Genomic DNA, 24,267 nt, shown 5'->3' on the forward strand with positions numbered 1-24,267 from the left:
AAATTGTACATGTTCATTCATTAAATATACAAATTCATTTTTTCTTTTTTTCTTCTTTTTTCTTTTTTTTTTTCCTCCTTTTTTATACAAAGTCAACAGCTTACTAAACACTAGTGAGCATGCCCTCTGTGCTAAAAGGCTATTTCTTGTGTTTTCCCCATCTCTTCCCATGTTAACTAAAGTAATGATATTTATAATCCTTTCACTTGCTTTTGCCAACTTTTGAGTGTCATTCTATTTGCCAGAAGATGGCATAATAAATCGCAGCGGTATTTATCAATGGTTGAAAATTTAATAAAAATACCCAAATTTCTCTTTTTAGGACTCAGGGCATCCACTTGACAAAACGGGATGCAAAGTAGGGACTAAATTAAATGAAAACTAGTTTATTAAAAAAGATTCTATGCAGCTGGAGAAGACAAAAATCCCGAATAAGTGCCAACAATGTACACAATGAAGTAGAGATTGCTATTTATTGATGATGTGAGTTGTTTTGCATTTACAAATGCACAAAAATGTCATTTAAAGTATAACTGAAGGAAATAAATCTGATGTGAGTCTAAACATAAGACTTACTAGCTGCAGTGATGGTGAACACCACACTAGGAAGAGCAGCCAGCCAGCTTATGCCACCTATAAACGTACTACAGACAAATATTTTGCCAATGTCAACTGTTCTACTAAACTCTTCCCTCATTATGCTGACAATTGCCTTGCATTACGTTTACCATAAAATAACTCTCATTGGCATCCAAGCTTTATAAAAACACCTTCATTTTGCTCAAAAAGGGCAGTCAATAGATACAGAGAAGCCAAACTGAACAGCCTCAACAAAATAAAATTAACATCAGCAGCAAATCCTCTTGCTGAAGACTTCAGATATAGTGCACGTGTACCAAAGTTCTACAGTTGTTAAAAAGGTGCACACACACACTTATTTTTGTCCCTTGCCTTGACAATCTGGTTAAGTAAGTCAGTTATGGATTTTAATAGCTTTTTCAAGGTAAGTGTAGCGACTTCTCTTTGGGGCTTTATTGAAATGGTCAAGCCCTAGCCATGGCCTTGGATGAGACATGTTGCCTAGAAAAGAAAAGAGAAAAAAAATAATGAAGTTTTAAGACTAAATTGCAAAGTTTCCTTTACATAAACTACTCCTGTGTGCCCTGTTCACAGTTTGCTAGGAATCCCAGGGTAGGGAAGAGGACTGCAGAACAGTCCTACAGCCAACAGGTCTGCTCTCCTGACCACTGCTCTCCTTCCAGTAATACGTTTTACAGCTCTTTCTGGATCAGGTACCTGTTTTTTCTCCTCTTGAGTCACTTACAGGAGTTTACAGCAGTGAAGCGTGTGCTAAAGCAAGAAAGCTACTGTTATAATTTATGGCCACAGGCACATCAAAGTACCAGCTTTCACCAAAGTGCTGAGCCTGTTTGAAACAGGAAGGCATCCATCATCTAAATATGACAACCTATAGTATTTGCTATATTATAAGTTATCTCTGCTGTATTAAGTTATTCTTATAACCTGGTTTAAGTGAGAATATTTGTTAAATTCATGTAAAATGCAAATAATCATTAATTGAGAAATCACGAAACTGACCTCTTTTATTTGCTGATTAAAAAAAAATTAGTCATATTTAGACTGTAAAGAAAGCATACAGCTTTTTTTCATTTGTTCAGCCCAATATGGTTTTATCTACCACTAGCTTTCATGAAAAGCCACAGTCCACATACTTCTTGAAAATGGAAGAATTTCTCTTTTAAGATGTCCTCAATGCAAAGCATCAAATGTTCTTTGAAGTGAAATGATAAAGGCAGAAACTAAATAGCCCCCCAGCAAGAGAAGCACACTCCTACGTTCAAAGCCATCAACCGCAACCACTAAAGCATAAAACACTTGACCTTTTTGATTGCCTGTATCTGCATTTCTGGATATATTTTCTTCAATCAAAATTATTTGTCTTTTTGTTTGACATAATGGTCAATATCACATATAAGAGAGAACTGCCAACCTTGCTGAGATCACCTGAATGTCTCTTTAAAGAAAGACAGGAAGTTCTACACTGTTAGCGCCAGCACAATCATTGCTAGAGTGCATCTTTGCAAAAGCAGAGGGACACTACTGACACCAGCTACATCAATCAAATTCGAGAACGCCAAAGCGTTGGTTCAATTGGTCCAGCATGTGTTGAAACTTGGTATTTTCAGAAACCAATTTTCCCACACTTGGAAATACTACTTAGCATTAGAGCACCATATTATCACCTCATGGGAGGATTTCAGGGAGGGAATGAATTCTATCAAAGTGCATGATATCAAAGGGGCAACTTCCTGCGAACTCTCAAATTAAAACCCTTTCATCTTGCATTCCCTACAACTCCTACAGACAGTTTAAGTTCTTCCTTTTCCAATTTCGGCCATGTTCTATACTTTTGACCTAGTTACCTGGTTAGTCTTTCCCGCTGTTTTGGCAATATTGGCTCTGTTTTGCTCAGAAAGTCCGACAGTTCATTTCAGAATTCCCCCTCCTGCCCTGAGATAGATGACTCAGAATAAAACCAGGACTCTGCCTGCTCTGAGCACACATGAGAGAGTTTATCTGTCCATGGAGCATTGTTCATCTCTGAGTTAGTCATCCACCCCTCACAACTAGTGCAGAAGAAGAGGTCCCACTAGGGACACGCTTCTGTGCTCCCGGATGATGCAGATGCAGACATTCCGAGTTTTGGCAAGTGCCCTCAAATTCACAGCCATGAGCCATAAACCCGGCTGTGTAACATACCAGAATGAGAGGACTTTTTGCTAGGTTCCTGCACGGTACTCAGTAACAGTATAGGTCTAACTCTCTGTGGGCTTTGAAATAAACGGACAGTTACAGGGTTGCTTTACAACTGTTACATAAATCCAAAACACAGCTTGAGAAAAAAAATCAGAGAAAGTTTGGCTCTAGCACAACCTGCCAACAAAAACCAGAGCTCATAATTGTAAGAAAAATAGAACTGCAGGCTGCAAGTTGTCCTCAATCTCATTTCTATCAGACAGAGCTTTCTGGCTTTCAACAGAGCTCTGACTGCAGATTCAAAGGTGCCATTCCCAACTGAAATCCTCAAAAGATGACTGTGTGGAACTCCTGAAGGATTAACCTGGTTTCTCCTACATATAAATTCCTCAGAGAGTAGAGCTTTAAATATCAGTCAAATGAGCAAGATGGCAAACCATCCATAAATTCAGAACAGAGCTGCATTTGTAGCTTGGTGAATCACCTCTTAGGAAAAGAAAACTTAAACAGCATCCTATTCACATATGTAATGCTCTTGTTAGATTCTTCAGATTCATTGAAGATACCAAGAGCGAGCAAGAAGAGTCTTCAATGAATATGAGAATTCAAATACCTCTTTGCAGCACACTTAAAGTAAGAATCTTATGAGAATGCGCCTTAATATTTTTTAGGAATAGCACAAGCACACACTCCAACAACAATGTGAGAATCAAACGTACAGGGAGCAGGTGGTCAATACAGACAAGGTGCAACTGACATTGTGACTCTCTTCTTTAAAGAAGAAGAGTCTGATATTTGGCCCATTTAGACAATAAAATGCACACTTTTAACTCACAAGGGAACAGATTTAGTTATTTATATGCCTATAAAATATGTATTTTCAGTCTAACATACACACTTAGAACATAAGCATATATAAATACTTTCTTAGTTACTGCATTTAATGTATTTCACATTCACATACAAAGAACAATCTTTCTGCATCCTGAGTGCATTAGATCTGCATTTAATGATAATCACATTAGAACAACTGGCAGAGCAACTTCAGAAAGTCAAAAGAACAGTCAGGTTGTCTAACAACTCACCAGGTTGGGGCTCAAAATCTTTCAAGTTCACTTCATACTCATCTTCATTGAGATATTGGTGTCGGCCCATCATTACAATTGCAAATTTAAACTAAGAAAAGGAGGAAAAAAAAAAAAGGTAAGATGCTGCATTAAAATAAAGCCTTCCAAGTCTTATTTCACAGAATCACGGAATGGTTGGGGTTGGAAGGAATCTTAAAGATCATCTTGTTCCAACCCCCTGCCCTGGGCAGGAACACCTCCCACTAGACCACGTTACTCAAAGCCTCATCTAGCCTGGCTTTGAACACTTCCAGGGATGGGGCATCGACAACTTGCCTGGGCAACCTGTTCCAGTGCCTCACCACCCTCACAGTAAAGAATTTCTTCCTCATATCCAATCTAAATGTACCCTCTTTCAGTTTGAGGCCGTTACCCTGTGTCCTATCATTACACTCCCTGATGAAGAGTCCCTCCCCATCCTTCCTGTAGGCCCCCTTTAGGTACTGGAAGGGGCTGTAAGATCTCTGTGGAGCCTTCTTGTCTCCAGGCTGAACAGCCCCAACTCTCCCAGCCTGTCCTCACAGCAGAGGTGCTCCAGCCCACTCATCATCTTCGTGGCCCTCCACTGGACCCGTTCCAACAGGTCCATGTCCTTCTTGTGCTGAGTTTTCAAATTGCAACTAGGTAACTCAACTTCAGGCTAGTTCTGGCTCTGAGCAAGAATCTGAAACTGGTGGCCTCTAGAGGTCCTGCGTCATCTAGGTTACTTTAATGTTTTGCCGAATGTTTCTTTTGATGCAGGCCAGAAATACTACTGCTACACCTCCTACTTAATTATTCTCAGAAAAAGCACGAGGTCAAGCAATGGTTCTATTGATCAAAATCTACATTTATGCCAATCTGTGGTTTTCCAACTTCTTAAAATAAACTCATTTAGGGTCTACAATCAGCAATAAAACTCTACCAACTTGCCATTACCTTTTCAAATTCTTTTTCTTGTATGTCCAGCATTGTCTGAATCCGCTTCATAACCTCTCTGAAGTGTTCACCCTAATAATTACAACAAGATTTTTAAGATGAAAAAAAAAACTCAGAAAAAAAGGGATGCTGTTAATATTTCCTGCTTCAAGCTTCACTAAAATATACTGCCTTAATCTCTCAGTTATTTACAAAATTACGCAAGTGTCAACATCATCCGCTACAATACAGAATAACAACATAAAGCTGCTGAATTTATAGCAGGTTGTCAGTCTTACTGATTCATCATCATGCAAACTGTCCCATAAATCGACCAAGCACTGCTAGTGACACGCGCAAGTCAGGTTAAAGTGAAGAACCAAAGTTAGAAAATTAGCAGCAAAATACGAATTTTGAGAAAAAAATTTACATATCCCTTCTAAGCATATTACTTTTTAAAACCTCTATGCCTGTGATGCTCCCTCTCAATATAGTAACTTTTTGGAGTATGCTTCTGCATGCTGTGTATGTAAGCGGCCCAAAAAAGTGATGGATACCACCAACTTAAATATCAGTAATATTTATCAACTGTCATAGACAGGGAAACACAGCGCAAACGGTTTCCACCCGAAATCAACACACAGGTTTTACTCTAAATTGATCAAAAATATGGAAATATAGTAAAATTCTATGGGATGGAGAGATGTGTACATATTTCTCATTCCAAAACTTTTAGAAAAGTAGGTAATTTTCCTACAAACTAACATACATGAACCAGAAAAAAGTTTAGAAGCAAATTGCAAACTGTCCCCAGAAACACACTTTGATATTAAAAGAATTAATGTGACATTCGGCTGGAGCAGCACCCCATAAAAACTTAGGAATTTAAATTAATCTTTCCAAATTAGCTTTCCCTCTTGTATTAACTTCCAGTCCTAGAAGATAAAGCACATCGAATTACAGAAGTTATGAAATGCACAGTGATCTTAGAAGATGCTGAAGAAAGCAAACTCATTTCTCATAATCACGTGTCTCAGTAAGAAGCCAAGAAACCATGGTCTAGCCACTTTTGACAACAAGTTTGCATCACAATTACGAAGGTGGTATTAGACACAGGATTCTAGATTTGTTGGGGGGGTTCTGCGGGTGGTTAGGGGGTGGTATTGCTTTTGATAGTATTTGAAGTCCCTGGCTGATGCTGAGTGCCCGCTTTCTAGATATTGCACAGGCTCACCGAAACACTAAACGATCTGCATATGCTAAAGCGAACTGAGACGGTAAATGATTTAACTGTAAAAAGACATATCTGGGCAGAACCTTTTATACAGGAGCAATATTTTCCTATACACTTTTTATACTAGTCAAGTTCTTTGAGAGTACTTTAAGAAAACATCATCAATATAATCCCGTGGGGAGGAAGAGGGAGGCACACTGTACCTGGTGTATCCTCAGCAAGAACGGAATTCCAAATGTCCCAAAAACCTCTTTGTGGAAATGTGCCACTGTGATTAGCATCTCGTTTTCTTTATCTATATCTACCTGGTCCAGAGGAATTTCCTAGATCCAGACACAAAAATATGACTGCAATTAGCTAAAACTTCCACAAAAAACTAACTTATTAAGTAACCAAAAGCATAACTGAGGTACTGTTACTGATGAAAAACAAGTCTAAAAACAATTAAAAGAGCCGTGCTGTTTGACAGAGTCTTTTTTTTTTTTAAACACGAGTCATTCACTGCTGGCATGACAGCATTTCAGCTTCCCCCACTCGCTAAGTGCTCTCCTGTATTTACTCTCTTCCCCAAGTGGCTTTTTTGACATGAAATCTTCTATCAGCTGTGGTAGTAGCAGACAGCAATATCACAGACCTCTTGTCTCCTCATTACAGTTTACATTGGAAAATTTATTTTTTTTAAATCTGATCTTTGAGGCAAGTTAACAAATTTGAATGATGAAATGTTTAAAGAAAAATCACATTGTAAGTATCAAAATTTGGCTCAAGAAGCTCAAACTTAAGAGAAAAGGTAACAAAGTCTCCTAGAATACTTAAGTTTAGAGTATGAAAGTGGGTTCTAGGCATAAACATTCGTATCATGAGTCCTCAAACAAATCTTGGAATTATTGCTAAGGCAGCAAATGTCCTATGGACAAGCCCTTGCCAAGCCGTCACGTATTCTTATAATAAATATACATCAAAAATCATTATAGGGAAGCAGACGGAATGAAGGAAAAATTTTAGAAGGATTATCTTCAAAAAGACATATATATTATCATGTAATGTAGCTTACTGCAAGTATCACAGTATTTGAAAATTGGAATCCAGAAAAAGAGGATGAAAGAATTTCTTCTCTCCAAGTCAAGTTTTAAAGTCTCTTTAAGAAAGTAGTATTTACCTCTATTCGAAATGTTCGACTTGTTGCAGGTGACAAACACTCTAACAGCTCGTCTTCCTGATGGACACCAATTATTTTGTAACTTACAATTTCTAGCAGCCTTAAAAATAAACAAGCAGAGAAAGCATTAAAAAAATTAAATCAAAAATAATTAAAAAAATATCAGTGCAACATTTCTTTCTCAAATGTTGAGAAGGATTGGTGTAATCGGGATATAAACAGATGCAGCTACTGCATTTGTAACACTTTAAATTCAGTCTTCAGTAAAAATTAAGCTGTGAAGTTACAAGAGGTTAAATTACTTCTGGCTCATGGCAAAAAAGGCCAGTATGTGCAATTACAAGACAATGGGGTTTAGTTTAAATTATTTTTTACACTCGTTAAATGACCTTACTTTTAACTCCTAAGAAGTGAACAGCATAAGATGCTTGAATTGGAAACAATTGTTAAATTGAGAGAATTGTGAGTTAACAAATGCAACTGATGAAACTTACGCATCTCAAGGACGTAACTTTTGAAATATAAAATAAATAATTATATAAAAATTATATTTGTAAGCTTTTTGTTTTAACATAGTATCAGACTTCATTTGATAATAATGGTTTCCACAGTATTTTAAATTCTATGGATACTTTTCTGTGTAAAATCCACACGATCACATAGACGAAATGAAAGTGTTTGAGCTTTACCTTAATTTCCCTGAACCTTTTTCAGAGAGTTCTACAACTTTTTTACATTCTTCTAACAGGTCCCGCACACACCCATGCTTATCTGGATATACTGTTATTTCCTATGGAATTTTAAACAGAAAAATCGTTAGAAAATCTGAAAATGTAAACAGCCATATTAAAGCACAGAATACATCGGATTCTTCTCTTCATCAAAAATTCATCTTTAAAAGATAACAAGTATAAGGTGAACACCTATGTTACCTTCAAAATTTTCATTAAGAACTGACACAATTTTTTAAAATTTATTTTCTATGTTTTTTTGGTGGCTTGGGTGTTTTGCTGTTGTTTGGGGTTTTTTTTACCTAAGGTACAACTTTGATTTAATTTTGTGTTATTCAGGGACAACGGAGCGTGTGAACCATAATCACAGCCACAGCAGCTTTGACACAGAACCGACAGAGAGTGTGTAACAGCCAGCCTCACTCACCTCTTCCCTAAACTGGCTATTTAGCCATATGCATTTAAAACTTCTTCTGTTTTCAAAATCAGTTATTTTCATTTTGAGCTTAAGGAAGAAAAGAAAAACACTTTAGGCATACTTTGTATAGGGCAGAATTACAGTTTTTTAATTCACACCAATTAAGAGGACTCTTACCTGTTGATAGTAAAGTTTTTTAGGTTGCCTAGGCTTGAAGAACTGCAGAAGATCTCTTAAAGTACCTTCATAATTATGTCTAAGAGGATTACCAGGGCCATCCCTGTAACTACAGAAGGAGAAAGAAAACCGTCAGTATCTCTTTCCAATCCATCACCGCTCAGTAAATCAAAGTACCAAGTACATTTTTACTCCGGGCTTCCAGTTTCACAAAATTGCTATCACAGCCTAAGGAGCATTATATTCAGCGCTTTAGCCATTTTTAAAAACAGGTGAGTGTACAGGAACAGAAATACCCTTCACTGTGTGCGTTGACTCTCTCGGATGTTTACAAGCTCACCTTTAATGCTGCAGGGTGGCAGACCTACATTCCTCTGAAACTACTAGTATAGCAGCACATGCTTTAGATTGTGAAAGGTTAATTTGTGGAGCTGTATGACACAGCAAATTCCAGAGTGACCACAGCACTGGAAACTATAAAGAGCTACTCAAATTAACAACAGTCTCACTGATGATGAAGGGAGATACCTACAGGTTAATAAAGAGCATTTACATGAATACAAAAAGATGATGTAATTTTTGTGTGCGCGTTATTCCTGCAGCACATGCACAGAACTACTAATACGCTGGTTTCTGCTATAGTTTTATACAGATTCAAATCCAGTTTTACACAACTGTGCCTGAGAACACCACTTTAACCAGAAATGTCCCTTTTAGCAGCTTGTTAGATCATCATCATCTGCATAAAACCTCATTTGCAGACTTGGGGGGGGATGTGTGTGTGTGTGTGGAAATCTGTGAAGTAGCTTCCGCATTTAAACCTGTAAAATCAGCAAAAATCCTGCTTTTATGTACACTTGTTCCTGATGTCCTCCATTCTAGAAATCTGCATTCAGTGAAACAGCACTTGCATCAGCTTAATAATTTGCCCCATAAAGTAAGGCTTTGAAGTAATTAATGACTTTAGAAATTTAGACAGTGAACCTTTAAAACACATCTTTTTCAGTGACACTTACTAGAGCTTTTCTAAAATGTGCAATTCTCTGAGGTTCTAGAGCCAGCCATTGCAATACTTAGAACTATCTATGCAACTTGCCATGCATGCCAGAACACTAACAACATTTTACCGGTAAAGAATTAGTTTAGGAGCAGGAAAAAAAACTACGAAGTAACTACCATCTATCTATATTTGGGCTAAGTATTTTAAAGAATAGTTTAGACACAGAACACTAAGGAAATTCATCTTACCCTTGGGACTTGAAAAACTGTAATAGCATTGGATCCGTATTAAGTCTTTGCGCAACTGTCTTTGCAACCTGCAAATAAATTTTTTGGTAAGTTCTGAATTATTTCAGGCAGTTATGACATTGCTCTACAATCACACAGTCATTCATTACATGTCTGTACATACTGAGATTCTGAGAGTCCAACTATGTCTACTTCCCCAAGGCAAAATTAACTACTATCTTTAGCTTCTGAACAGTTGACAAAGAATAAGATACACTAGGAAAAAAAAGAGGAAACTAACCGTTTTATTACAATAAATCGCTGTCACCAAAAGGCCACAAAATCCACAGCAACAGATCTACTCATCTTTTGGTTATGTTTGGTTGTTTTTGTTGTGTTTGGGGTTGTTGGTTTGTTGTTGTCTGTGTTTTTTTTTAAATTGTAGTATTACTGGGGAAATAAGCAAGACTTCCTCTTTGAAAATTCCCACTGTTCTTTAATGCACCGCGAGAAAGTTATCTGGCTGGGTAATATCACCAGGTTATTCCCATCAGTATATTTCACGTCACTGCCTCACAAAAAGCATGGGGATTCTCAATCTATTTTTCCCTTATCAAAATAAACTATAAAGAACTTACACTTCAAGTGTAGAGAAAGTGAGTTGCAGAAAATAAACTGTCTGTTTTTAAGTGATCTGTTTGCCACTGACAAAGGCAACTGCAGGAGAACTGTAGGGAGCCAAATCTACTCAGGCTTTTAATAGATCACTCCAACTTTTTTTTTTTTCTTTCTTTTTTTAAAAAAAGTTTAATTGTCCCGTTTTCTTCTAAACACCCCTGGTCACCCTTTATGAACACAACAGGTTTGACCTGTTTGTGCCACTGAGCATGAATATTGCTGGCTATATTACAAGTAGAAAATAGGTACAACTAGATTCCCAAGGCATTTTTCTTACAATAGCTAAATAAGTTGAGCAAGTTTTACATGTTACTTAGAAAGCAAACGCATAATTTCATTAGAATATCATTTCCCTAACAGAGTGGTATGCCATATCAAGAAAGAATCCTTTTCTCAAGTAACTCATTATTAATAAAATTGGGGGGTGGGGGGGGGTGGTGTGTTTAGAATATTTTCTTCTCACAAGCATTAGTAGCTTCTTTAGATTTTTTATTACCACAATGCAAAAATTGTACACAAACAGATCTACTCTTTTCTAAAAATACGTATATACGCTTGAGAATTAACGCAAAAGTTACTTTCAGAACAAGAAAACAAAAGCAGAGAAACAGATAGGACACATGCCTGAAAGTAATTCATCCTATTGGATAAAGTAACAACAAAGCCTGGGTCATTGGGGATGGTTTTATCACAGAAAATGACATCCACACGATGATAGAGGTCTCGGAAGTATTCTTTAGCTGTTGGTAGCTCACTGCTATCATTTTCTGGGTCATCCCTACAAGAGCAAACAAACAATACTACCATTACATATCCCATTGTTACACATACAAGCAGTTAGGGCTTTTAAAAACATGTCCTACAGTAAGTCAGCAATAGTTGAGAGACACAGAAATAAAGTTGAGAACCTTTTTAAAGAGCCACCACTCATACACAGTGGAACTAACACAGTCAGTAGTGACCCACACCCCTGAGCATTTCCATGAGGTGCAAAGGCAAACACAGGCGCACGCTGTGCTTGTTCATTTGGTGATCCAGCAATACTGATTCCAGGCATTCTAACAGTAGTCATCCCTCCCTCCCACCCTGGCACGTTACTGTGCATCTGGATTAACGCTGCCACAGCGTTCCATATACTCCTGTATTCACTGCTTTGCACAGAGGCCAGATGTACAACAGCACTCCTTGAACCACAGAAGTAAGACAGTCGGTACAGACGCTGGTTTGGGTCACTACTGACTGGTACCCCTATATTCTCAGCGGAGAAATAGCACCAGGGTACAAGCTGTGCACTTACCCAGGAGTCAGCAGCCAGCCAAAGGTGCATAACACCAACTGGGTCAACAGGGAATGCGAGTTCCAAGGCATGACATGAGAAATACATTCATCTCACATAATCTGGGGTAAGAGTGCTGAAGATAGACTAGCTGGCTTCCACCCACTGTCAGCCCATGGAGAGAAACAGAGCAACACAGTTGGGTGTGACGATCAGGAGTGAGAGCATAGAAATGCTGATTTATAGCCCTGACAAGCTTATGAAAGATCCCTTTAATGGACACAAGATGCAGGAGCTCTCCTTTTGCCTTGGAGAAAACTCCAGTTGAAGCACCAGTACACCCATGAGTCGCATATGCTCAGGCAAATCGGGAGCATCTCATCACTGTAGACCAATATGGAACTTACTGTGAGCATGAGTAAAAGGAAAAAAAAGGGAAAGCAGTTTAGATTAGTTCTAGGCCGAAAGGAGCTCCAAGCCAAGAGCCTTGTACAGTGGTAACGGTACAGAGCTTGAGATCTGAAATGCTGGTAGGCTCTTCTGTGTCTGAGTTACAGCAGCTCCAAGTATAAAGCTGCAGAACTCAGACGCATTGCTGAACCACTCTCCACACTAAGTTAACCACACTAAGACCTGGTTTAGGTTATTAGTTTCCTAAACTAGCATGAAACCTCCTTTTCCTTAAATTATGTGTGATCATTAACATACTACCAATATTTTCTCATTTCCTCTTTGAAATGAGAACTGCTGAGAATGTGTCTACTGTTGGAAAAATCATACTTTGCTCGTGTTAAAAACACTAAGTTAAAGGAAGTTCTGCTTTCAAAGTAAAGCAGGTGATTTAATCGCAATGACAAGCTGCCCCCTTAAAATACATACTTTTGAAACACTATGATGTCGCCATCCATGAGTTCATCAAGAGCTTTATCAAGAGATACATCATAGTCTTGAATCCTTTCTGTTAAGTTGGGTTTAACTTCCTGCAATAAAGAACAAAAATGGTTGATCACATTGAATAAATAAATGACAAAGGTAACAACAGTGAAGAAGTCATGAGATAAGGTAACTTGTATCATTTTTCAACTGAAACAAACGAGTAGATATGTTTGCGTAAATTAAATGTAATCATAGCTAAGGTCCAGATACATCTAATTGTTACTGATGGAGCTGGCTGCTCATTTTTACCTTTAGAGTCTCACTCAAGTTATCTTAATTTTCAAAAGTATTTTATCATTCAGCATGATTTTGATTTTGTTAGCACTGAAAATCTTCCCCAAAATTCAGAGATTAATTTTCTACTTATGCAGCTTCCAGGAAGCTTGGAGAACCCTGATTATGCTCACTTATTTTAATAGTGCAGAACTTTTTAACAGCAATTTACTGTCTTTAAAAAAAACCCACAAACAACAAAACAAAGACATATTAAAACTGCATATATTATAAAATATCCATAGGCATATTACGTATTTATACTTGTAGGTTGACCTCTTGGGATAAAAGCACTTGTCTAAAACTGTAATCAAACTGACCTGCACAGAGTAGGAGTACCTGTGACAGTTTTGCATTTTAGGATGGAAGTGTGCGTGCTCCCCTGGAACCACCAGAGAGAGCAGCATGACTGCAAACAAAAATCACAATAAAAACCCCAATTCTTGGCTCTTGCTATAGCAAGGACTTTGCCTTGGCAAGATATGCATCTTCAGTACTCAATAAATACAGCAGTTATACAGATTTACTACTTCTGTATTCAGGCAGAAACTCATTAGACTAAGTGTTGTGTTTGCTGACTTCTAACCTAGGGAGGAAGGAGAAGACACAACATTTTTGCAATTCCTCTGTGTAAGGGGGGCATCGAAAATCCAATGGCCAATAGTGTTAGCAGCATTAGCTCCTCTAACACTGCGACTCTGAGGATATGCACTGATTTAGCACAGCAAAACGCCCATGCAGGACTTCCTGTAGAGAGACTATTTGTTTTTAAAGCCTCACACTTCGAGTTGTTTAATTTTAAATCTGTTTTGAAGTTAACTATCTGCTGATACTCTCTTGCAGCCCTATAGACTTCAAAGCTACAGGTTACAGATTGCTTATGATTTATAAAACACCATTGCTATGAGCAACCTTTAACCAATAAAGCTGCTTTTTCTCTAGTTATACCATATAAAAGACAAAAAATGTTACTAAAAGTCTATCAATACAAACCTCATAGAGGATAAGGTTAGTTTCTTGTGGAAATCCTGCTCTCTCGCACATAACTGGAAGCAAGTCACCTATTGGAAAAGAAAAGGAATGTGAAATGCATTGCACTAACTGCTAGTGAGACCGCCTGCAAAAAGAGAACTTGTTTTTCTACCCTATAGTTTTTATATGCTTAAGAAAGAGAGCCTTCTAGGTTAAAGCTTCCTTTATTGACATTCAATCAAGAGACAGACTTTAAGGTTTCCTTCCACTTCATCTGAACAACAACAAAAATACGTGCAAGGCCATCTAAGATCAAGGAGATGAAATAACACTGCTCCTTTCCCAGAGAAAAATTTTAATCTCTTTAAAAAAAAAAAAAATTAAGGCAGCCCAAATACAAAGTTAGCAAGCATGTGCAAGTCAACAAAATGAGACATTAAAAAAGACAAATCAAAGTATTTTTATTCAGTGGACATTTGCTGAATTCTTTAAATGGACCCACTTCAAAACCAAGGCTCACGCCCAATTCAGTCTGCGCAGCTGCGCTCAGGCTACCATAACAAGAACTTGTCCAACAGTTATTTTAAAAGCTATTGCAGGAGTGAGTACATTCCACAAAAAAACTTGAACTAGAAGGAAAAAACCAAACTGGGGAGCAATATCAAATCACAAGGCTTTACAGCAAATTTGAAACAGCTGCTTATGTTCAGTAACATCTGGTAAATATAGCAAACCTGTAACAAAAAATTAACTGTCAGCCAATGGTGCATTAAGGCGACACTCTCAGCCTTGCAGAAAGTTTCACTGACACAAATATCAGAGGACCAGCACTGCTGCTGGGAGAAATCAGAATTTCTTTCTGTGGTCTACCTTTGATTTCAGTGATAAAACTACTATTAAAAGAAAAAAGATATGCAAGCTACTGTCTCTTAAAAAAATCAATTATAACAATGAAATTAAATTTTAAAACTCACGTATTTTACAGGATATAGGTGTGTAGATATGCCCACAATAATTCAAACTCCGAGTCTTCGGATCATACATCTTCAGAAACAACATAACATCATCTACAAATTAAGAAACAAGACTTAATTTTAAGTAAGGCTGATTTGAGTATGTCTCGGGGAAAAAAATCACCACGACGTTTTTCGTTAAACAGTAGCAAAGATGTATCTTTGATTTATTAATTTGATTAATGCCCTTAAAATAGTCTCAAATGCTGATTTATTATAAATCAACTTTATATCATAGAATACCAGGTAGGAAGGGAGCACAAGGATCATTTGGTCCAACCTTTCTCGGCAAAAGCACATAAATATACACACAGGTATGTGTGTATACACACACGCACACATACGTATATATAATCATTCAGTGATTCTAAAAACAAGTGAAACATGCCTTACGCTTGAAGAGAAATGAGGGAAAAACTGCATGAGAAAAACTAATTTCAGCACTGTAGTTTGATGGGTACCTCAATGTCATTATTGAAAAAAGGACCACACAACGTTTTCTGAGATATACTAAAAATAAAAGTATTTTCTATTTACTCAAGTTTTCGCATATATGCTTACGATCTTTATCAAACTTGGGTAGTGTTGCTCCAGTAGCAGCCATCTCTGGATCTACTGTTTCCAAAAATATTGTCCATGGATTTTCATTGTCACTGAGCTCAATCATCTATGTAGAAAGACGTGGAAGAAGAAAAAAAGTCTCTGGAGAACATGATATAACCTGATATCTGCATTTCCATCAGATAAAAGAACTTTATGACATTCTGTGAGTGGGAGAAGTATTTATTTTTTTTAGTTGCATGATGACAGGAAGTTTATGAAGTTTATTAAGAAGAACATGGACAGATATAAAAACACCAAACAAAAAGTTTTAACGAAGTAGAAATGATAGTTTATTTTGTTTGTTTGTTTTGGGGTTTTGGTTTGTTGTTTTTTGTGGTTTTTTGGGTTTTTTTTGTTTTTGTTTTTTTTTTTTTTTTTACAATTAAACTATTTCTCTTTCATTTAAAATATATACCTACAGCTATCTTTATTATGGCAAGAAAATTACTTCACTTTAGAGGCAACAGGACAGTGAAACCAATGACTGGTTTTTGTGGTATTTAGACCAATGTTTTAATCTACACATTTCAATAAATCCAGAGTTTTTGCCCAAATAATGGAGGACTCAAAAAGACATTTCTGTTTGAAATCTAACATAAAAATCATGATCATGCTTTTTTTCATGGAAGAAAAGTCATGCACCACACTCCTCCCTCCTATCCAAATCAACCCACTAAATCTCTAGTCTTCTCAAGAATCAACTTTACCAAATACAGGTTAAATTAAAACCCTGAAAAATGTGGTGTTCCAAATTTACAGATTCTTAGAGAGAACTAAAAATCCATGGTGATGTACAGAAATAACGTCCTCTATCAATGAATATTTACCGTTTTATTGCCATCTGCTTCATTATCTAACATTGCGGGTCTTTTTGTTCCATTACTTCTAGCCTGCATTGGCCATAATCTGATTTGATCCTGGGGAAATCCCTAAAATAAATAAAAATTGTGAGAGGAAACAAACGAACAAAAGGCTAAGATACTTTTATTAAACTCAAAGAGATCTTCTATTTTAAAAGGTCTAAACTATGACTGCTGCCAATACCTGGAGAAGATAAAGACTATGAAGCAACCATAATGTAATAAAATAAATAGATACAGATATCCAGCTACAGAAAACTTACCATCGTTTGAGAGAGATTTTGAACAAATTCTGTAAGCGTGGAGTTTTTTAATACTTTGAAAACAGTGTATTTCACTTTTTCTTCATCATACATGTCATTGCCTTGGTGACCACAGAACTGATCCTCTGCCACTATCTGAAAAATTACATTTAAAGGTTACTATTTATATTAACTCAGCTGCACAATGTGATACCTTCTCATGATGTGTCACCATGCAACATCACTGGCTCTCTGGATAGTGGTATATTGCTAACACTATTCATGTTCTCATGAAGAAAATTTGCAAGTATACAGATTATAATGAAATTTAAAAATTGTGATTGATAGTGTATTTTAATTACTTACACTGATTTGACTAATTCTTACAAAACCCAAACAATTAAAAACCAGTTGCACTTAGATCCCAATCTTGGATACATGTGCTCTGACAATTTTGGCACTTAAAAAAAGGCTACATAATTATTTTAGCGGTGTAATGCAAGAAGGAGGCTGGCCTAAAATGTTTCCTGTACCTCCCACAGCTGCCATACACTCTTTTTTAACAGAAAGACAAACGGTGTGACTCTGACAGTCTCTCCACTGAAAAGAGCTCTAGTGTAAATGCAGTGTGGAACAAGCCAAACATCGCCCGTATCTCTACTTACGAACACCGGAAAGAAGAGGCAAGGAAACATGGAGGCAAATAGAAAATGGGTTCTATTTTCTTCTGCCAGATGGGCTCTGGAAAGAGCCATAAACAGGGTTCCTTAAGGCAATTCATAACAATCTAGTCCATCTGGCTTTTCCAAAAAGATAATTGCAAATACAAGCACTCTCTCCTTCTGCTTCTACTTGATGAGTTCAGTTTGGCAGTAGTCCAGGCTTGCAGCCTATGGCTAGATACATTCTAATTTTAGAAAATAATTCCCGAAGGAGATAAAAGTGCAGTGGCAGAGCAGCCATTTAAAATAACCTGGTCCTTTTCCTTTCACCTGAACTTACTATTTTTACTTGCAAGCATATAACTTCTAGAGAAAACAGAAATGTCTATAACATACAGTAATGCTTGTTTCATTAGGATTTACTGCACATACAAATATACTCACAAGCACCAAAATTATAATTTCCCTTCAAACACTACTTCCAAACACAAATCATTTAAAAAAAATAAAAGAAAGAAAGAAAAAGAAAACCAAGGTTTGTCTTGGGTGGCTCAATATTCTGAATTTTAATGGTAAGGTAGTTGCAACTTGATCTATTTCAAAAGCTGACCTGCACTTGCATATAGAGGTGAGCTTCCTGCCTCTCCTTCCTCTTCTGAGCTTCTATCCTTTTCTCTTCTTGTAGCCTTTCTACAAGTTGTTGAGGAATATCGTGGTCCGTGACAGGCTGCAAAACTTCACCTGTAAAGCAGATTTTGTGATGTCATTTCAAGATTTACATCAAAACAGGGTTTTCTTCATACATACTTGACTTTCCTCTGATATGCAGTCAAAACTGGCTTTTTTCATTCTCTAATTAAAAACATGGTTTGATATCATCATGCTTTGGCAAAGGAAGTATTTTCTATCTCAAGCCAAAATGCACTACCTACTTCCATGAAATACATATCAGACTTCTGAATTAAATATTCATTTCAGGATTAAGAAAGTATTTACGACCACTCAATTTTCTTAGTATACAAGTATCTAGAGATTAATCATCAATTGGATTTCATTTCCATCACTGAAGTTAGTTTGCCAATTTTTCCATCCTATGAAGCAATCAATTATCAGTGTAGAAGACACACAGTCTTGCCTTACTGTGCTAAGACAAGACAACAATAGGTTAGCCACACTTTCCAGAAGACACAGAAAGGCTGGCTGATCCCACAGAATCTCTACATTCCAACTATAAATAACAAAACTCCTTGTATAGGAAGGCTATCAACAATTCAGAAGTAAAATATAGCCCTGAATCCCTGTATGTAAATCTAACTTGGAACACAGACAGAGTATACATACTTAATTTTGATTCCCTGATGTAAACCAACATGTAAGCATTGGTACAGTGCCGCACAGACAAGTCATCATCATGACCTCCATAGTTGTGTTCGATTGCTTCTTCCTTTGTACATCTTGATACAACATCGTCATCAAATTTACACCACTAGAGAGAAAATTTTATATAAATATAATTTTACATACGAAAACATGTTCTTGTATGATAAATAAATCCTATTTCTGGCATGTCTTTCAGCTCTTTGAAGTAACTAAAATTGCTCTTCAAGCAGCATGAGTTTAAAAAGAAAAATCTCGTTCAGTATAATTTGTGGTACCTGCTACTTGTGCTCTGCATAACGAAGGCCATGAACACCAAACCTTTACTGAAATATTTGCACATTTTACACTGAATATCAAAAGGCCAATAATTATTCAAGGAACTTTTTCTTAAGAATGTTATTCAAGTATCTAACATTTCTCTACGAATTTCAGAAAACTGACCATATTTGTTGTAAAATAAAATAAAAAGCAGTGATGTACAAGATATCTAATAATTATTTGTAAGTTTAAAGTAATTTACAGCAATTTTTAAATTAAAACAACGAAGCCTATTAAGAATGAAAGACGAATAGCAACAAATTCACAGCAAAATGTGTCTTTTACTTTTAACTGTGAACAGTGCTGTACACACAAAACCAGTCAACTCAAGGGAAGCAGCACCTGACCTATAACTGTCTGATCCAATCACGTCAGCTAAACCTGTAACAGCGGGACATACAAAGATATTGAACCTCTGAGTCACAGAAACATTTAAAACGTTCATATTTGCTTCAGCATAAAGTCAGCCTAAAAAAACCACTGGCTAAAAGTTGATTGCAGTAGAACTTCCAACACATATGAACGCACAAATGAAGGGATTCCCTCAGTTAGAAGTCTTCTGCCAAAAGCCAATAGCAAAGAGGAAACTGCTCCTCTTAGGGCAAGTGATTCTTTAATGCCTCTAAATGCAGGCTCCTCCCTAAAGAGCAAAAACTAGACAACAGTGGCTGCTAGTTTTTCTTTTTGTAAATACAAAGTAAGTTTCCCAAATAGAATAGGCACCAGATGAAAAAGTATCAAGCTAAGTACTACACAGAGAAGTCAAATCCCACAATTAGGGATTGTAACCCTAATCCTAACAATGCCAGCACACTCTTCTGTTAGCGAACAAAAATTCCAAAGATTTGCCCATGATGAAGTCTGCAAGTACACATTTGCAAAACACAAATATGTTTACGGGCTTTTCAATACTCACTTTGCCATCCCCCTTTGGATTTAAGTAAACAACATAATGTCCACCGTGGTTATCTCCACTATGTACTAGAACTGCATGAAGAATGTAATTCGCAGGATCTTTAGGATCTGTTTTCTGTAAAAATTCATCTAATGGCAACTGTTCAGGAAACTCAAACCTAGTTTTGAAAAGAATTAAGACAGTTGTATTTGTAGTTAAGACAGACACATGCTATTACTCCTTACTCCTGAAGCAAGTCACAAAAATTGAACAAGCTACTGTTACAATGCCATTTCTACACAGGATATACTGCATACAGTGGCAGATTTTATACTGTTTTAATATGGAATAAAAATAATCTTCATAAGCACCTCTGCTAAAGTATGCCCTCAGTAACAAGGGCAAGAGCACTTTAACCGAAAGAGCGCTAGTTTGGATTCACGGTGTCAAGGAAAAAGCTCAAACCCTGTTATTTTCTAGTACACAAATACAGCTTTTCTAGCACAGGTACCACTAGACTGGAACGTTATTTTGAAATGTCTTTCAGCTGCTGCAGTCTCACCTTCTTGGTGAGACTGAAATCCTTGCAATACAAATTTAGGTTACCTCCTCAAGAAATTATCAGCCTCTACTTACAGTGAGCGGTCACAGAAATAGATGGAGGGAAAGCAGAGGACTACTTATTCCTCCTGCTTACTCTTGTGACAGCCTACGGGAATGTACCAACTTTCCCCACATGGCACAAAATGTTCCACAACGCATCAAAAGATGCATTCACTTGCTTCATACTCAAAATAAACAACTACAAAATACTATTTAAGTGTTCAACTTGTCATTCAGAACCTTAACATTCAATCAGTGCACCTTTTGGGGACCTCTACTATGTGCAACTGCACACACCTTTCTCTTGGAATAGAATAAAAGATAGGATTCTGGCAAATTACTTTTTGGTTAAATACATTCACAGGTCCAACTTGTACAATGAAAAAAAAAAACAATCCACCAACTCACCTATCATTTATCTTGATGTTTTGGTCAGTCTGAGGATCATACATAAATCTCATGAGCTGTAGGTGTAATACTGGTGGCAACGTTAGGAACTTCACACCTTTCTCTGCCTCCTAGATGTTTTAAAGGAAATGGAGGGTTGAAATTGCGAGATTTTTAGCAACTCAAAATACTTGGTTGCTGCAGATACTCTTTCTATGGGCTTTTATTTTATAGGCTTGACAACACAATGCGCACCAAAGAATGGCAAAACTTGTGTGGAAGTTAACTATCTTAACGCGGCACCAGCCTTCCCATGAGCTACTGCAACAACATCCACAAGAACTCAGTTCATTTACATTTAGGCCATTCATACAAGCAAATGTGAACATCTCACTGCATTAACAGCAAGTTACCCATACAAATAAAATTAAAAGTTAATACAAAGGCAAAACCTCATTTTTGAGCAATTAAGAATCTCATGTTCATTGCATCCTGCCAGCAAATATTTAGCTACCATCCTGTGCCTTCCTGAGAACAGCTAAAGACTATATAGAACATTAGCAACAAAACCTGGTATATGAAAGCTGCAGAAATAAACTTTAGTAAAACAATGGGTTGTTTTTTTAAAGAGAACTTCAGGTTCCTACAGAGGATAGAGCAAAGTGCAGCTGAAAAGCTGAAAAGAAACATATGCACACACAGAAATGTTTAAAACTCCACAGGTTCATTTGGCATTCTTGGTCATGATACAAAAATGACCTTTCTAAAGTTACTTTTAGAGCTATGTCACTTTTTTTTTTTTACTAGACACGTAGAAGAACAGACTACTCCGAGGAAGAACGTCAGTGATTTCTCAGTCTTAAAATCAGTAGAGAAGTTAACCATTTGAGACACTAAAACACTTGCAGGTATAAAAGCAAAACTCACTGCTGATTAGACTGCTTTAAAATCTTCATTTTAAGAAACCTAACAGCCATTAAAAGGAGTTATGTAAAAGCTTGTCTAAGGAGAAAAATCACCAAAATCAATTGATACAACCTAGAATGGGTTTTGCAATATTTTTTTAGCTACTATAGCTTAAGTTATTTTTATCAAGGACACAGAAATAATATTTAAAAACAAATTTAAAAAAAAAAGAAAAATACCTGCAAGCCGTGTTCTCCTGCATCGTATTTGTTATCACCATCCAACTGTTCCACCGCAACATAGTCAATGAAGGACTCAAAAACTAAGTGAAAGAAAGATTGTGGAATTGTAGGGAAGGAGGAAGAAAAGTTTAAGTTTACTCTAGGCTGGGAACTTAACAGTGTATTCAGCAAATAACACTAAGACATCAGAGCTTTTATGTTTGAATATTCCTGTCTTTATAAACACGAAAAAATCAAGCTAGATGATTTTGTTTGCTGGAATCTTACATGCCTTTTATCGTCTCTTCTATGCAAAGTACTTGGTAAAGTGATGACAGAGCAGCAGAATAATGGTCCTTTAATTAGTTTATTCTTTTTATTGGCTTGCTACTGTGCTTAGGTGTAAATAAGAATCTATTTTCTCCAAGTTCATCTTCATATGTAAATTATAGTCTACTGTGAGAACACTACTGTTATCACCATGGCACAGTATGCACTTTTATGGCACCAGGAAAACTCCTAAAATTCGTTGAGTTTCATGAAAAGATATCAGTGAGAGAATCAGGAAGGAAGGAGCAGGGAAGGGAAATGGGAGAAGGGAAAAAAGGTAACATAAGCAAAAACATTTTCTGTAGAAAATGTTTTCAATGAGGTGTCAGAGACTTTCCTCTGAAATTAAAGCAAGGATATTTCTAAGCACTGAGCGCCAACAAACCCATCTGAAATCAACAGGCGGAAACAACGTCCAACATGTTCAAGTATTTGACTGGTGCATATGACAATGTATCACTTACTATTTTTCTTTCCCTTTATACTTAGCTGGATGTCATAATAATCTTCTATTCGTTCAGATCGATAGTCTACATGTTTGCATTGGATATAAGACTGTAAACAAAAACAAAAAAATGCACAGAATTTCAGTGTATACAAGTAACAATTAATTTAAATAATATATCTGTATCTATATATTAAATACATACCACCATCTTCCCTCTGAACAATTTAGGAATAGTGCCTTCTACACATGTGCCTTTCATTTTATTTTCCACATTATCGAGCAGCTGAAAGAAAAATTAGTTTTTACACAGGATAAACTTGCAGGTTTTAATTTATTCAACACACATAGCTGACTACTCCACTAATTAAACTAAGTCACTTGTGTAAAAATGAAACGTTAGTCTATTTGTACTGGCATCTTCTTTCTCATACGTTAAATCCTCCTCTTCCCCCTAAAAACGGCATTTCTCTCCATGGCTACGCAAGGAGCACTAGCATACGTTCACTTTATTTTCAACCTTCCCTATCCTTTACGAATTTCTCACCCACAAAAGGCCACCATCAATCCCATTCTTCAAAAAGAGAAGTAAAGCAAGGCAAAATCCTCCACATCTTATAGACCCAATTTAAATTAATCAGTAAGAAACAGTAAAAACTTACCACTCGACATAATTCCTGGACATCATGTTGCATGAAGCTGTCTAAAGTCTCCCACCTTTGTAAGGCAAATTAATACAAAATTACTACATTATGAAGAGAACTTACAGCTCAAAAGACATTTCTTTCATTTCTTTGTGAACCAAGAATTTAATACATAGCAAGATGTAAAGACTCTGAGATTTAGTTCTGGCTGATGCACAGGTGTTTTTTTAGCTCTGTACCATTTACGTGGCAGGACAAAGGGGCAGTGAACTTGGGGGACATTTTGACAGCAGTTCCATGCCCACCTGCCTTCTCTCTCTATGGATCTGGGGACAGGGATGGGGCAGGCAGCCGGAGGCAGCCAAAGAGGCCAGGGCCAGGCCGTTGCTAGCAGAGTTCTTCCAATCTACAACCTAACCTCAGTTCACATCAAAAACTCTTCAGAAAAGGCCTGGGAGCAATTCAGTGCTGTCAGAGCAGTTTCCACAGCATGCTTCTCGCTGCCTCTTTTTTGAGGGTCCTTCAGGTGCAGTGGAAATCCTGTCTCCTTTGTGCTCATCTAAACAGTTAATCCTAGACACACAGGAACTCCACGGATGCAAGGAGGCACCGAGCTTCCTGAACCGTCCACGTGCAAACACGCTCATGCGAAGAGGGGCGAGAGCCGCTGTCTCTAAACGCCCCGTAGCCAAGGTGGTACACTGCAACAAGGGCATTCAGCACCACTGCCTTCAATTAAAAACCAGCATAAAGGGCTTTTATGAAAGAATTAAATACTTTCTCCTATAAACTTGAACTCAAGAGTGCCTTTTAAATTCGAAAACTCCTTCAACTCTTTTTGCAACAGTCATCGTACTCAAACATATGAAACAAGC

The 24,267-nt window shown here is 37.0% G+C and overlaps 1 protein-coding gene across 2 annotated transcripts in view; it reads right to left on the reverse strand.

Moving 5' to 3' along the window:
* Positions 1 to 459: 459 nt before the first annotated feature.
* Positions 460 to 24,267, reverse strand: part of USP7 (ubiquitin specific peptidase 7) — a 72,172-nt gene continuing 48,364 nt past the window's right edge. The window contains exons 8-31 of one of the 2 annotated variants that reach the window (XM_063343227.1): positions 23,411 to 23,465; positions 22,954 to 23,034; positions 22,768 to 22,858; positions 21,992 to 22,074; positions 20,868 to 20,977; positions 19,878 to 20,034; positions 18,605 to 18,749; positions 17,874 to 18,004; positions 16,623 to 16,757; positions 16,327 to 16,428; positions 15,458 to 15,563; positions 14,858 to 14,950; positions 13,905 to 13,972; positions 12,582 to 12,682; positions 11,051 to 11,204; positions 9,770 to 9,837; positions 8,522 to 8,630; positions 8,354 to 8,431; positions 7,885 to 7,985; positions 7,196 to 7,295; positions 6,240 to 6,359; positions 4,824 to 4,895; positions 3,864 to 3,954; positions 460 to 1,080 (exon numbers count right to left, since the gene is read on the reverse strand). In XM_063343227.1, coding sequence (XP_063199297.1) covers positions 974 to 1,080; positions 3,864 to 3,954; positions 4,824 to 4,895; positions 6,240 to 6,359; positions 7,196 to 7,295; positions 7,885 to 7,985; positions 8,354 to 8,431; positions 8,522 to 8,630; positions 9,770 to 9,837; positions 11,051 to 11,204; positions 12,582 to 12,682; positions 13,905 to 13,972; positions 14,858 to 14,950; positions 15,458 to 15,563; positions 16,327 to 16,428; positions 16,623 to 16,757; positions 17,874 to 18,004; positions 18,605 to 18,749; positions 19,878 to 20,034; positions 20,868 to 20,977; positions 21,992 to 22,074; positions 22,768 to 22,858; positions 22,954 to 23,034; positions 23,411 to 23,465 — 2,458 coding nt within the window. In that variant the 3' untranslated portion in view covers positions 460 to 973. Of the gene's footprint in view, positions 1,081 to 3,863; positions 3,955 to 4,823; positions 4,896 to 6,239; positions 6,360 to 7,195; positions 7,296 to 7,884; positions 7,986 to 8,353; positions 8,432 to 8,521; positions 8,631 to 9,769; positions 9,838 to 11,050; positions 11,205 to 11,723; positions 11,868 to 12,581; positions 12,683 to 13,904; positions 13,973 to 14,857; positions 14,951 to 15,457; positions 15,564 to 16,326; positions 16,429 to 16,622; positions 16,758 to 17,873; positions 18,005 to 18,604; positions 18,750 to 19,877; positions 20,035 to 20,867; positions 20,978 to 21,991; positions 22,075 to 22,767; positions 22,859 to 22,953; positions 23,035 to 23,410; positions 23,466 to 24,267 lie in introns of those variants that run through there. The other variant, XR_010072181.1, reaches the window with a different exon arrangement.

Source organism: Chroicocephalus ridibundus, chromosome 8 (assembly GCF_963924245.1).
Source record: "Chroicocephalus ridibundus chromosome 8, bChrRid1.1, whole genome shotgun sequence".
Classification (NCBI taxonomy): Eukaryota; Metazoa; Chordata; class Aves; order Charadriiformes; family Laridae; genus Chroicocephalus; species Chroicocephalus ridibundus.